General features: G+C 40.4%; 2 protein-coding genes across 7 annotated transcripts in view; one reads left to right on the plus strand and one right to left on the minus strand.

Annotated features, from left to right (window-relative positions):
* The first annotated feature begins 2,816 nt into the window (after nucleotides 1-2,816).
* On the plus strand, nucleotides 2,817-5,455 carry timm22 (translocase of inner mitochondrial membrane 22 homolog (yeast)). Its single transcript, XM_072375369.1, has 4 exons — nucleotides 2,817-3,091; nucleotides 3,727-3,923; nucleotides 4,854-4,926; nucleotides 5,022-5,455. Exons 1-4 carry the CDS (start codon nucleotides 2,833-2,835, stop codon nucleotides 5,096-5,098), a joined length of 606 nt encoding a protein of 201 aa, XP_072231470.1. The 5' UTR covers nucleotides 2,817-2,832; the 3' UTR covers nucleotides 5,099-5,455.
* Nucleotides 5,456-7,567: 2,112 nt separating this feature from the next.
* The window catches only part of abr (ABR activator of RhoGEF and GTPase), a 114,755-nt gene continuing 109,354 nt past the window's right edge, over nucleotides 7,568-12,968 (minus strand). For all 6 annotated transcript variants that reach the window (XM_072375725.1, XM_072375722.1, XM_072375723.1 and 3 more), the window contains 6 exons: nucleotides 12,773-12,882; nucleotides 12,455-12,594; nucleotides 11,416-11,550; nucleotides 11,138-11,243; nucleotides 10,252-10,405; nucleotides 7,568-9,080 (listed from right to left, as the gene is read on the minus strand). In XM_072375725.1, coding sequence (XP_072231826.1) covers nucleotides 8,991-9,080; nucleotides 10,252-10,405; nucleotides 11,138-11,243; nucleotides 11,416-11,550; nucleotides 12,455-12,594; nucleotides 12,773-12,882 — 735 coding nt within the window. In that variant the 3' untranslated portion in view covers nucleotides 7,568-8,990. The remainder of the gene's footprint in view (nucleotides 9,081-10,251; nucleotides 10,406-11,137; nucleotides 11,244-11,415; nucleotides 11,551-12,454; nucleotides 12,595-12,772; nucleotides 12,883-12,968) is intronic.

A 12,968-nucleotide genomic window follows, 5' to 3' on the forward strand; every position in this document is an offset into this window, starting at 1 on the left:
CTTGAATGTGTGTTACATTCTTCTATTTTCAAACTGAAAACTGTTTTAAATGATGTGGCTTAAATGTGTCTCAAAAATAACTGCAAATGCACAGAAGGTGATCTACAAATATGCCTTGAGTTGCACACCTTGTTTTGCTTTCCACAAATAGAAATGTCCTTTTTGTAACTTGTGTGTTGGTTTTTACAAATATATCTGCATTTGTAAGTATATTATTTTCCATTTGTAAAACTGAAAATTCTGTTTGTGAATTGTGACTCAGCATTTGTGGATCACAGATCACACGTTCGTATTTTTGAGACATTCTTTCCGCAAAATCCTCACAGATCCACAAACAAATAGCTCGTGATCCACAAAGCACCATTCAGTATATGGCACTGTTATTTACTGATGTAGCTAAGAAAGAAGATTGTTGATTAGCAGTAACCATAGTAACGACATGGGTGTGTCAGTTGGATGGGTATGTATGCGGTAACATTTATGGATGGTGTTTGTTGCTAGTCTGTATAGTATTAAAGTTTTAGTTTTATTTCAGCCACCTTTGTGTTGTTTTCATTCAATCAACCTAAAAGGTGCAACTTACCTCTGCAGATCAGAGAGATGGGGCCAAAAGAAGGAACTAGGACTGGGCTGAGAGGGAAGGCCAGCACCCTGCCCTATAGTTTTTCCAGGGACAACTTGCCCTTTTTAAATGCGGATACAGAAGTTGTGGTCTTTTATGTGTTATCACCCAAATGGTTTCCACTGTCTCTGTTTAAAGCCTGTTTGATCACCTCTCATGGGGCACCTTGACCCTGAGGAACAGAAGGATAAGGCCGAGTCAGCTATTGGAATTGGGATTTGGAATAAAGAAAGTCTCTCAGAATCAGATGCCTTTTGTGTTTTGTATGAAAGTAAACAATGTACAGTCTTCTGTTACTGGGCTTATTCACATCTTATACCGAAACAAGGCCATGTTTTATCTAATTTTCCCTGGTTTTTATTTCTTCCTTGTTAGCCGTTTCTTCAGTTCAGTGACGCCACCTTCATGACAGACAGATGTTCTGCTGTTTCTCTCAGAGACCCAACTGTAACTGCTTAGATATTGTCCATGAACTGTCAGATTAAAAAATGTATTCGGGGAAGGCGAGCTGTCCTTGTGGATCTGAGCATATCTGGAGTGTAGTTTTTGTTTGAATGTAACTTAGAAATGGGAGCCATTTATAAACATACTTAAGACAAGGTATACAAGATTCTGCTGCCTTTGTAAGGGTGGTGCAGCTTCTGAGCTGAGGCACGAAAAGGAAACCTCGATTCAAGATTAATGTCTTCTAAATGATAACTCCAAGTAAAAACAAAACAACCGACATCAAATATGTGACCTGGGAATATCTTATATACAAAAAAATAGTAAATTTATCAAGAAAAGTACGTTATTAAATACATAAATAAAAGATTTTAAAAAGCGTTTACGATTATTTCGGGGGCTTTTATTTTTTATGTTGTCACCGGAAGTGATAGCTAATTGCGTAGCTGCTAGCTTGACAAGCTATTTGCATCTGTCTCTATACTTCTCTCTGGTGGCCATACGCTGTAACTACACCCTCAAAGTCAGTATGACTCTTTATAAAATGAGGTTTTATGATGGAAGAGAGCAGTCATATTAATATTTTAACAACACTGTCATATTTAGTTAAGATTATGAATGCTGGAGTTTTACCACAGCTTACATTTCTTATCATTACTCAGTGATGATCGATAGGTGAAAACCTTTAAGGATGAAACTTCTTGTAAAGATTGTTGTACTTTGTCTGTTTGAATGATTTAAGCCCATATTAAATCACTTTTGTAAAGTGTGACAAAGCAGAAAGCATGTGCAGAAGGATATTAAAATGCTGAACTACCAGATAGGGCAGAATTGCACAGATGAAACACTGGCAGTAGCCAGCTGCACCTCATATTCTTTATTGTTTTGGGATAGTTTGCAAATAAATGCAAATTATTTGAAGTAGCTACTGGCTCCATGTGAGCTGTAAAATAAATAAATTTTAAGCCAAAATGTATCAGTCATTCTACAACGTTGTCGTTCCCTCGACGCAGGTCTCTTGTCAACAATCCCATCTAATTTTTCATACGTTCTGGCAGAGACGGAAAGGTAGACTGTGCCTTTGCCAGGTATGGCTCCGAAATGGCTCATTAGGGCCGCCATAGTGCTGAAGCCGGTAGGCGGAGCCGTGTGCCGAGACGCAGTGAGGTGGCTTTCTGGGAAATGTAGTCTTACAGTTGACATACGGTTTGGAGCACCGGAAATGATAAGTAGGAATAAAATAACATACAATGTATTATTATCCATACAGTTAGACAGTCTAAAACGGTGGGGTGCTGCTCATGAAAATAATCATATTGGTTGTTCTTCACAGCGGTATATCTTGATGAGAATAATTTTTAATCTTTGTATTTATTTAAGTTTAGTGTCTCTTTCAAACTTTCTTCTTACTTAAAAGCCATCAAAACCATTTAAACCTCAGCAAAATTACATTTAACCATCGCACATTCGTATTTTATGATGAACTTCTATAGTTACCGATATAGTCCTGCTGGTTTTGTTTGGAAATATGCCGTTTGAATAAAGCTTTTTCAAGTTTTTGTGTCGAATGTGCTGACATGAAATAAAAAAATCTATATAGTTAAGGCATTTAAAAATAAAATATAGTTGTTCGTGTTTTCAGTCGTGTTATTATCAAAAATAAATATTTAACTGCCTTCGTTTAACTATGGTCACAGATAAATCTGGCGAATCCGCAGACGCTCGTCCTTCGACTACATTTACCTGAAGCTGTGTCATTGAGAAACATGGCCGCTTCCACGAGCCCCGCAGACACCTCAGTCCCCGACCAAGAAGTTCCAGCTTCGGCTGGTTCGAGCTTGGATCACCCTAATATCCAGTACAGTATGATTCTGGAGCATCTTATCGGGGAAAAGAGGCCCTTGAAGGACCTGAATCCCGCCGTTTTGGGGGGGCTGCCGGTGCCTCATAAAAGCGACGAGCAGAAGATGATAGAGAGGGGAATGGAGAGCTGCGCCTTCAAGTCTGTCCTGGCCTGTGTGGGAGGTAAACAACGAGTTTAATATTCACCACAGTTATTTGATATCAGCCTCAGGTCCTGTCCAACAGTTTTCTGATTTCCTTACTGTTATTGGGAGTAGTTTTCTCCCATACTCATTACTGTGATAATAAGCTACTTAACAGGGCAACTGAAGTTGCTTTACAAGTATGATTATTAACGTTGTCCAGTCTGTGCCTTTCATGTATGAACACCTGCTGCTTGACGGGGTCTCATGTCACAGTAAATTTGTGGTGTTAAGGTTTTGGATTTAGATCAAAAGAAGCAGTTATAAGAGAAAGAAAGAGGAAAAAACACACACAGGCACTCCCTCTTTAGTCTGGTTCTGCCAAAGGTTTGTTCCTGTTAAAAGGAAGTCTTTTCTCTCAGGACGGGGGATTGGACCGAAGAGAAGCTTCAGTGCAATCTGTTGGTTTCCTTAGCTCGGGAAGTGTTTTTGAATTGGCTCTGTGTGTATGAATTGGATTAATTTTGAGTTGGACTGTATCATTGAAGTGCCTTGAGATGACCATTTGTTGTGATTTGGTGCTATATCAATAAGAACTGAGTTATTCCTCAAATCTGTAGCTGTTGTCGTTTATTCTATTTTGACTCAGAATTGGGTTCTTTTTCATTTCCACAGGGTTTGTCCTTGGAGGAGCTTTTGGTGTGTTCACAGCTGGCATCGATACAAATGTTGGCTTCGACCCCAAAGACCCTTTGAGAACTCCAACAGCGCGAGAAGTCCTCAAAGACATGGGCCAGAGGGGGATGTCTTACGCCAAGAACTTCGCCATCGTGGGCGCCATGTTCTCCTGTACAGAGTGCATCATAGAATCAGTAGGTCGCAGCATTTCCTTTCGTCATATGAAACGTACTTTGCAAGATGAGACGCACGACGCATACCGCCTCCCTCACAGCAGCTTTGAATTCAATGTAAACTGAAATATCTTCATTTATAACCCGGTTTCCAAACAAACACTGAAATTTCGATCAAAACTAAACGCAAACAAACCAAATGAAGCAAAAAAAGAAAATTAAAAGGAAATATTTTACATTTAAAACTAAAGCAGCAGCCATGATGAGAGCTGTTCAAATTCTCTTAATGCTACGGAAACACAGCACCGTTCTATATGAACGAAAGCTGATAATTCTGTCCCACAATGCCTTGCGGCTGCTACTTTTATTGCGACACTCGATCATTTTTCACCCAGCTGTGACAACACTTGTATGAGCTTTTCTTTCCTTTTTTAATTACAAACCTTGATAATAAAGTGATATTCTATATGTTGGCAAATAAGTATGATATACATGAGAAAACCTTCCTGTAACAGTGTGATAAGGTTAGATAAAGTATCTATAGCACTTTTTGAATTTAGTGAACTTTTGTATATTTTTAGTGCTGCAGACCCACATCACAGCTGAGTAAGTGAGGTCGAATTCTCCAGGATTCTTCCTACAGTTATTCCTTAAACCCATTAAGCTTTTCATCTAGGACAAGGAAAAGAGCTTAGAAATAATAGAGGGTCTTACTATTCAGTGTCACTATTACTGGAGCCATGCTTTTAACCTCCACAGAGCGGTGGTATAGCGCCCTCTGGTGCTGAACTGTGTTTTATCTTCGAAATGTTTTTTTGCAAAATAAATAAATGAATAAATCTTAGTAATACTCACGTGGAAATCTTTTTGTTGGAACTCTTCATTGGCTCCTGCAGTGTTTTGTTTGCTTTAATCATACTTATTTATTTTCTACTTGTGTTCCACTTGCAGCACAGAGGCAAATCTGACTGGAAGAACGCAGTGTACAGCGGCTGTGTGACTGGAGGAGTCATTGGGTTTCGTGGTGTGTAACCCGCTTATCTTAATAAACTGGTTTACACTGAAGGGTTGCATTTCTCTTGTCTTCACATGCCTTTTTTTTCTTTTTCTGTTTTGCAGCTGGTCTGAAAGCTGGAGTCCTGGGATGTGGAGGTTTTGCTGCATTCTCCGCTGCGATTGAATATTACCTGCGCTGAACCGCTAACTGGTGGCTAAGAGACAAAAACTCAATTGTTGCGCACGTGGACTCTGACTGTGTCAAACCCGGTGCACAAAAAGGAGAATTTAATGATATTGTGAAAGCGGACTAAAGAAGACTTGTGGGTATTTTCCTCCCTCTATAATTTGGTCATGTGGAGTTGAAGCCAGCCTCATGTTGATAATCTCTGCAGATCCTGAGGAGCAGAGCGGCTCTGCTTCCACTTCCATGGTGCAATAGTGAAGTCATGACTACAGAGAGGCACTGATCAGCTTTTAGATCATTGATCTGATGTGTCGGTGAATAATCCAAACAGGAACACAAGATTATTTATATTAAAGCTGTTTTGTTTTTTTTTATTAACCAGAGCATTCAGTACTTTTTTTCCATACAAGCTGACGGCTGTTTATTGTGCTTATTCTAGTTTCTGTCCCTATGACACAGCAGGAAAAATACATCCAGAGGGAAGTTAGAGCAGCAGGCAGTGGTTGTCGAGTCACTAACACCAACTCAGTTATGGATTTAAAGAGGAAACTTGGCCAAAATGCTAAAGATGTGATTCAGAGGTTTGGCAACTTTGGTGTTTGTCTAAGATAATTTTTTGCATTGTGAGAACTGTGAAAAGTCAGCATGAATGGAGGTTTTTCAGCCTAAATGAAAAGATGAGGTGGTTGATGTTCCAGATCAAATTTTCTTCCCAAAATATGAAAAATATTTCAACCTGCTCAAAAGAAAACTATAATATTCAGTGGTTGAGTCACTCAGCGATCACTTAACCAGCGCAACTGATTGTTCAAATGCACCAAAAAACCTGACATGCAGTATTTAAGAAGAGATATGTTGGGAGTAGAGGAAAAGGTGTTTAATTGAATTAATTCGGCAAACTTTTCAAGTGGTAAAAAAACTGGTGAAAAACGTGGGAGAAGACCATTTTATCTTTCTGCATGTTTCACATGGTGCATTTATTACATGGATTATAATGTGAAAAGTTTCAATCTAACTAATACAGTTGGATTATATATTTATGTTTGCAAAGTCCGAATAAAATTGAATTAATTACAGTTCAGGAGAAGATGACGTAAGAAAACTGCTGAATTGTATCAGTGATTAATAACATTTAAACTTTCAGAATAATCCAAATTCTTGATGAAAGGAACTTGTCTGGAAACATTTTTGCTGTCGGAGCAGGTCTGTAATCCCTGGATCTGCAGTTCTCAGCGTGGTTCTGTGGTCTTCCTGGGCCTTTGGCTGGTTAATATCTACGCTCAGGTGTTCCAGGACACCGCTCTGTGCCTGTGAGAGAGTAATATGAATTATTCTGGATACAAATGCAACAGTTGCTTTTTGCTGCCATTTTTCTTTTTTCTTTTTTTATTGAAATATACTTCCAGTAATTATTTGTCCCCTTCTTATGGAAATGCAGGCTATGAGCCAGTGGAGAAATGCTAAAGAGAATTCACATAGTAAATACCATAAACATGATTATGATCAAGTATTATTGGTCCTTTTGCAACATATGTGAAGAGAATGACTTACTGAGCCTTTTGTGTGAGGATGATCCATGCAAGAGGTCATTTTTAAGCCATCAGCTACATGGGTCTGTCAATAAGTCGTTTGCTCACTTCTGCATACCTACAAATTGGAGTAATTAAAACCAACGTGGTCATTTGTGTTCATCTGTATATCAACATGTGGCGAGTTGATTAAAGTGATGCTGATTCCACATATTTTGACTTCAAATCCAAACACAAAGCGTTGGTAAAATGATGTTTTCACATTACAGAAGGGCGCCGTGTTATACGGGTCATTACTTTTTAACATGAGTAGATGTACAGCACTGTACTCAAGTCTTAGCCATCCTTCGCTTCTCAGTGTGTTGCCAGGAATAAACAGATGGATTAACTGAAGGTCTGTGTCGGGTCTTTGTTGGATTCCTTCCTCTTTCTTAAGGACATCGCTTTCAGAAACTGTTCATCTGCTGGAGGTCGTTTCTTAGCTCTGCCCTTTATTTCTGCCTCCACTTGTCCAGTTTATTGAATGTCACTTTCAACATTGACCACCAGGGGGTGCAACGTGCACAGGTTTGAGGTTTCAAACATCCAAAAGCGTTGAAGATTTCACTGAATCTTAAGGAAATGTTAAACAGTAGGAGGTCAGGGTGGCGATGAGAGCTGTGAAAGCGGTGGAGCCCGAAGCTAAATGTCAAACTTTGTATTATAGTAGATGGAAGCCTTTTTTAATTAAGCACATGGAAGCGGTGAGGTGGGAAATCAATTTGCTCCTTTTAATCAGTAGCACCTATTGCTTTAAATTGTTCTGAAGAATTTCACACTTTCCCATGATTACTCGTGTTTTTTTACCCGTGCTTTTCATCAATGTCCAGTTTAACGAGGCAGATCTTAAATCTTAAAGCTCAGACAGACACAAAGTGAGTGTTTTAATACGTTTTATTTTACTAAAAAAACAAACAAAAAAAAAAACAACGGGGGAAAAGTTCACATTGACATTTAGTCTCAGTGTTACAGTATATTGAAATTCTTCTCAAAGGAAGTAAAATACAACAGTTTTTTTATTTTAATATTATATTAAAAATATCAAATAGTACTCATCTAGCAGTGCTTGCAGTTAATTAAGATATGTTGCAGGCTTGATAGCAGAAATGTTGGCTTTGTACACAGCAGATTTATTTTTTCATTGATTTTCTTTTCTTTTCTTGCCTGTCTTAGCGAGGGCCTTGCAGAAACAACCTACCTTTGTGTTACCTGGCTTGATTTTATTGACAAGCTGAACATGCAATGAGGGCAACTACAGAAATCATCCTAAAGATAATACCGGTGCAGTAAGAGACTTGGAACAGGCCTGCAATGCAACGACAAGAAGAAAGAAAAGGAGGCCAACTGTTCCATTCATTGTGCCCTACCCCCCCACCCTAAAACCCTCATGCCACAGAGTGCCCCTTCCACATCTACAAAGTGATCTGAAATTAAATGGCAGACTTTCTGGTGATCTTTTCAGTACAGCTTACCAACCATGGACACATTGAATAAGAAAATCTGACTAAAAATAACATCACTACCTAGATAAACTTCAAAAAACAGACTGCTTAGAGCATTTCTCTAGTTGCACAAAACTGTACAGGCACACATATTATATATATTTAAAATAAATAGGGCTAATTTGGCCAAGACTCAGTGGGGAGGGCTGTCCTCTCTTGTTTGGTCAGCACCGAGTGTCCCAATCCCTGCCATTTATTTGGACAGCTTCCTGTCCACCTCTACAGTTCTTTTAGTCCCTTTAACACACTCACTCACTCAGTTGTATACATCCACATAGTCACTCACACACTCCGGCCTCCTCCACCACATGCACAAAAGCCAGAAAGACATAAAAAGGAAACATAAGCAGCTGATGTACATCATTATAAAACATGTAAATGCCATTTTTCTGGAATGCCTCTGATCAGGAAAAAAAGCTGGAGTTGGAGTCGACTAGTTTTGGAGATCATCAAACCAGTGACTCAAAGGGCTCACTCGATGACACCCCCACACGTGTTTAGGTAAGATCCTGAGCTAATTGGCTGTGGCTTCTGGACCCCTCAACTCCCCCTACATGTCCCAGAGGCTCTGCCTTCCTCTTATTTAGAAACCAGATGTGAAACAGGACTTTTGGATGACCAGAAAATGTCCTTTGTGGCCTCCCTGCGTATTCGCCTCCATCTCGTCACAAGACCACGTGGGAGGGTTCAGATGGGGAGGGTATTTAGGGGGGGGCTGTACGGACGAGACGAGCTGCCAGGTGGGGAAAGAGATGAGGCAGAAGTACGGAGGGGCGGGGTTTGTATGGAGTCTCTCTTCTCTCGTCTCCAGATGAACCCTCGGGGTGGCTGGGGATTAAACGTCAGTGGAGAAGTACAGCGTGTTGCGCTTGAGTTCAGCGAAGGAGATGGGAGGGTGCTGCAGGTAGTAGAGCAGAACCTGGACCTAAGAGGAGAGAAAATTAGGCTCAGTGACTACAAATTCATGTCATATTAGTCAAATTGAAAATGGGATTTGGGAGTGTCCAGGTTTGTTCATTGCATCCATATACATGTAGTTTTAGTATGAATACAGTTTAATCTAAATATGTCTGTCTATTTCTGATTAGAATAATTAGTAGTGGATTTATTCCATTATTCTGGCTGTGGTATGCTTATAGCGCAGTTTGTCTGCAAAAAATGTCAGAGTGCATCTGGATCACCGTTTTCATAATTACAAGAAAGAGACGTGTGCATTTGTGGAGGTTTGCACCGTAGTTGGAACATAGCCTTCGCGCTACAGTCGGTTGGATCTGCCACCTCTTTGTTCTCCAAAAAAATAAACTGTATGATGAAACCAGACAGATTTTCTTTCCATCCCTTTTTCTTGCTCAACAGTGTATCTCAGTACAGAAAATTACTTGAACTGGACCAACCTCATGAAAACAGACCAATCAGTTTAATGTGTCTCCTTGCTTTGTGCAACAAATTTCCGTTAATATCCCCATTAATCAGTTTCAATAGAGGGGTTAGTTCTGTTTGACATACTGTTTGTTTCTAGCTGCATCAGCAAACAAAACTACATCCAAGGAAACTGCTTCCCTCTCAGTTCATTCGAGGTTTCTAATACAAATTAGATTAATTCTAGGATTAAGAAGCAGAGGAATTTTTCTTTCAATTTTAATTACTTATTTACTTAATGCAATAAACATTTAAAACCTAAATTAGACTCAGTAAAAACACTTCACTGGAATTGACAGGCAGGACCTCCTGCATGTGCACGCTGCTCTATTTATGATGTTTACTTGGATGTTGTTTATTCTGCCAAGAAAAGAAGTTTGTGCACAGGAAACTCATCTGTTAGCAGAGATGAATGGATGGCCTGCAGCATAAATACAGCTGGGAGAATGAGCGGCAGTGTCACGGGTCACTTGGTGACGTGGGAGTGAAATTAATTTAGAAAACATGTGGCCAACAAAACACGGCAGTCTAATATTTACTGCATGCACTCGCAGAGGAGTTCCTTCTCTGTGTCAGTCAGTAAGATTGATCATTGGTGTATGAACACATGGAGTATTCGCCATGCAAAAAATGTCAGTGGGACCCAAACTGTGATTTAAGTGCACATATATGTGTACCTGTGCCATGACATCATGTGACCAAATGTCAGAGGCAGAGGTGATGTGCTGTGCCTTCGCACACTCCGCCTCTGAGGGCCTGAGCAGAGTGGGGCCAAACACAGTAGCCAGATTGTGGAGGGACATCTTGTTGATGGGCTCCTTCTCAGCCACCCTGCGGAAAAGACACCAACAGGATTAATTCACTGAAGGGAGAGCCAGGTGTGACTTCATCGTTTTACAGAAGGCAGTCATTACAAATGCAGGCAAACTCTGGATAATGGACAAATAGCATTTTTTTACTTTTTTTAACATTCATAAATGTATATAAAGAAAAACGATAAATACATTTAAGCACATGAAATGTCAAGTTAAGTCATTTTCATTCTTATAGCATTCAAAGCAACTGAAGTTGACCAAAGTAAGATGGTATAACATCAATAATTGATCATTGCAATAACATTAAAGAATATCAAAACTGCAGGGACAGTGACATCATCAGCTTTAAAGGAAGGCCAAAGAGGAAATCTGTCTTTTTAAAGTGACCTAAAGTGTTGTGGAGTGGCGGCACAGATTCTTCCAAAGGTCGGAGGCAACAACTGCAAAGTCTCAGTCATCTCTCCTTTTTCATTTTAAATCTATTTTTAGGCCCATCCAGGAGCAACTGGCTGGATGACCTCAGTTCCCAGGCTGGTGGTTAAAAATGAAGCAGTTTGGCTTGGTACGGTGGTGCTAGTCTGCCAGAGAAAGCATTAACATGCTGTTTGGGTAGAATGAGTCTGACTAAAATAGTGTTTATCCAAAAACAAGCTCATCTTTCCAAATTATACCAAAAGATTTGCTAAATTTTTCCTTCAGGTGACCTAACATAACCTATTTGTGAGTGTTTCTTAGAGTGTGTGAGTACCGTTTGAGGTGCTCCAGTAGAGTGAGGAAGGTCATGAGGTTGGGGTCGGGCAGGGAACGCAGGAGGTGCATCATGCAGTTCTCCTTGGCTGCCGGGTCCGACAGAGCTGTGAGGGACAGGAAAAAGATGTCAGGTCCAATCATGGCAAGACAGCCTCTTCACTTTATACTTCATCTCCTCCAGCTGGCGTACTAAAGCTCCCTCTACAGAGCTTTAAAAAGCCCAACTAATGACAAACACACACTTCCTGGATAAAACGTAAGAGCTGTAATTCACACCTATGCCTTCCATGAAAGCGGGGTAGAGGCGGTCGGTGAGCAGAGGCTCCGGCAGCTCCCTGAAGTACAGCTTGAGTGTTCCTGCGATGGCGTTGATGTCCATGTCACTCAACATCACCAGGATATCTTTGGTATCTATGGATCAGACACAAAGAAAGACCAGTTAGACACGGCGCGTTATTTAAGTTTCACAACACAGCTGCTTTCTCCAGGAAAGGAATGCAGCCGCGATTACAAAGGAAAATAAAAGGTGATACTGGACTCTGCTCTGTGGATCTTAGTGGAGTAAAAGCAGCTGTGAACGGGTCAGGGAGACTATTATTCAACACAGAACATGAACACTTGACAGCTGTTGCTCCTCATCTGTCCAAAGTTACTCCCACAAATCTCTTTTCTACTTAACTACTTAAACCCTTGCTGCAGCAAAGTCAATCCATCTGAGATAATTTCATAATGACACACAATAAACTTGTAGTAAGTAACTGGGCACAGTCAAGATAAATAGATGTTGTCAGACCATGAAATCTGCCTGGATTGGCACACTATGGATGGAAATTTCTTTTTAAATTAACAGTTTAATTAAACGATTTGTTGCAAACTGTTTTTGCAGATTTGACTAACCCTAACCCTCTATAAAGGTTAGGTTCAGATGTGTTCTTCCTAAACTTCTAACACTCTGGGACTGTTCTCCTTTCTGGCATGTGATGTTGACATTTTACTATATGTGCAGGGTCTAAAAACCAAGAGGGTCTGGAAGCTTTGAGGGGAATAAAATGCCAGACAAATTGCAAAGGCAGTTTGAGATCAGTTTGGTTAGGGTGAGGGTTAGGCATTGGGATGTGATGGTAAGGGGCAACAAAAGTCATTAACAAGAGTATGTCCCCACACAAGTCTGTGTCTAGATTCAAGTGCATTACCCCTCCTTAAGTGGGGCGGTGTGTGTGTGTTGGTGATTATTACACATTCATGAATAGAACATTTCTGCAGTGAAGATGCTGAGAGGAAGAGAGTGTCAAGGAAACAGAGAGTGGAGTCTTACTCGTGTCGAATGCTAATTTGAGGGCCTGGATGTCAGTGGCCACCCCTGAGATCCGGTAGATTCCCACTTCGTCAATCCCCCTCTTCTCTACTTCCTCAATGCACTGACGGACTATGTAAGGCACCTTAGAGCGCTCACGCCTGCGGACATTAACATCAGTTAGTTTTCTGTCGATGGGAGTGAAGTCACACAGATTTATCAGACATGATATGATATTAGATCTGTTCCTTTTCATAGAATATGCATAAATAGAGTTTCTGGGTGTAAAGCTGCATGATTAGGCAGCTGAGTTTCACGCCACAACAGGAGCAAGCTTACTTTGTAACCACGTTGATTTTGACTCCGAACACCCCACTCTGTTTTTTGGACGGCGTTCTCTTCAAGCTGAGGTCCCGACTTGTAAACTTCATGGAGAATTCCACTTTAATCTGCAAATGAGCAAAGAAGACAGCTGAAGTTGAATGCATTTCTCTGCACTGGCAGAGTTTAACTGGGATCATCCTGAGCTGCTTGT

The sequence above is a fragment of the Leuresthes tenuis genome, unplaced genomic scaffold, assembly GCF_036924035.1.
Source record: "Leuresthes tenuis unplaced genomic scaffold, fLeuTen1.0.hap1 SCAF_21, whole genome shotgun sequence".
NCBI classification, from domain to species: domain Eukaryota; kingdom Metazoa; phylum Chordata; class Actinopteri; order Atheriniformes; family Atherinopsidae; genus Leuresthes; species Leuresthes tenuis.

Bases quoted from the DNA above. Each gene is read 5' to 3' on its own strand.
- timm22 (XM_072375369.1), top strand. From the start codon at position 2,833: ATGGCCGCTTCCACGAGCCCCGCAGACACCTCAGTCCCCGACCAAGAA. The intron at 3,092-3,726 runs GTAAACAACGAG...TCATTTCCACAG, and splicing joins TGTCCTGGCCTGTGTGGGAG to GGTTTGTCCTTGGAGGAGCT. The intron at 4,927-5,021 runs GTGTGTAACCCG...TCTGTTTTGCAG, and splicing joins AGGAGTCATTGGGTTTCGTG to CTGGTCTGAAAGCTGGAGTC.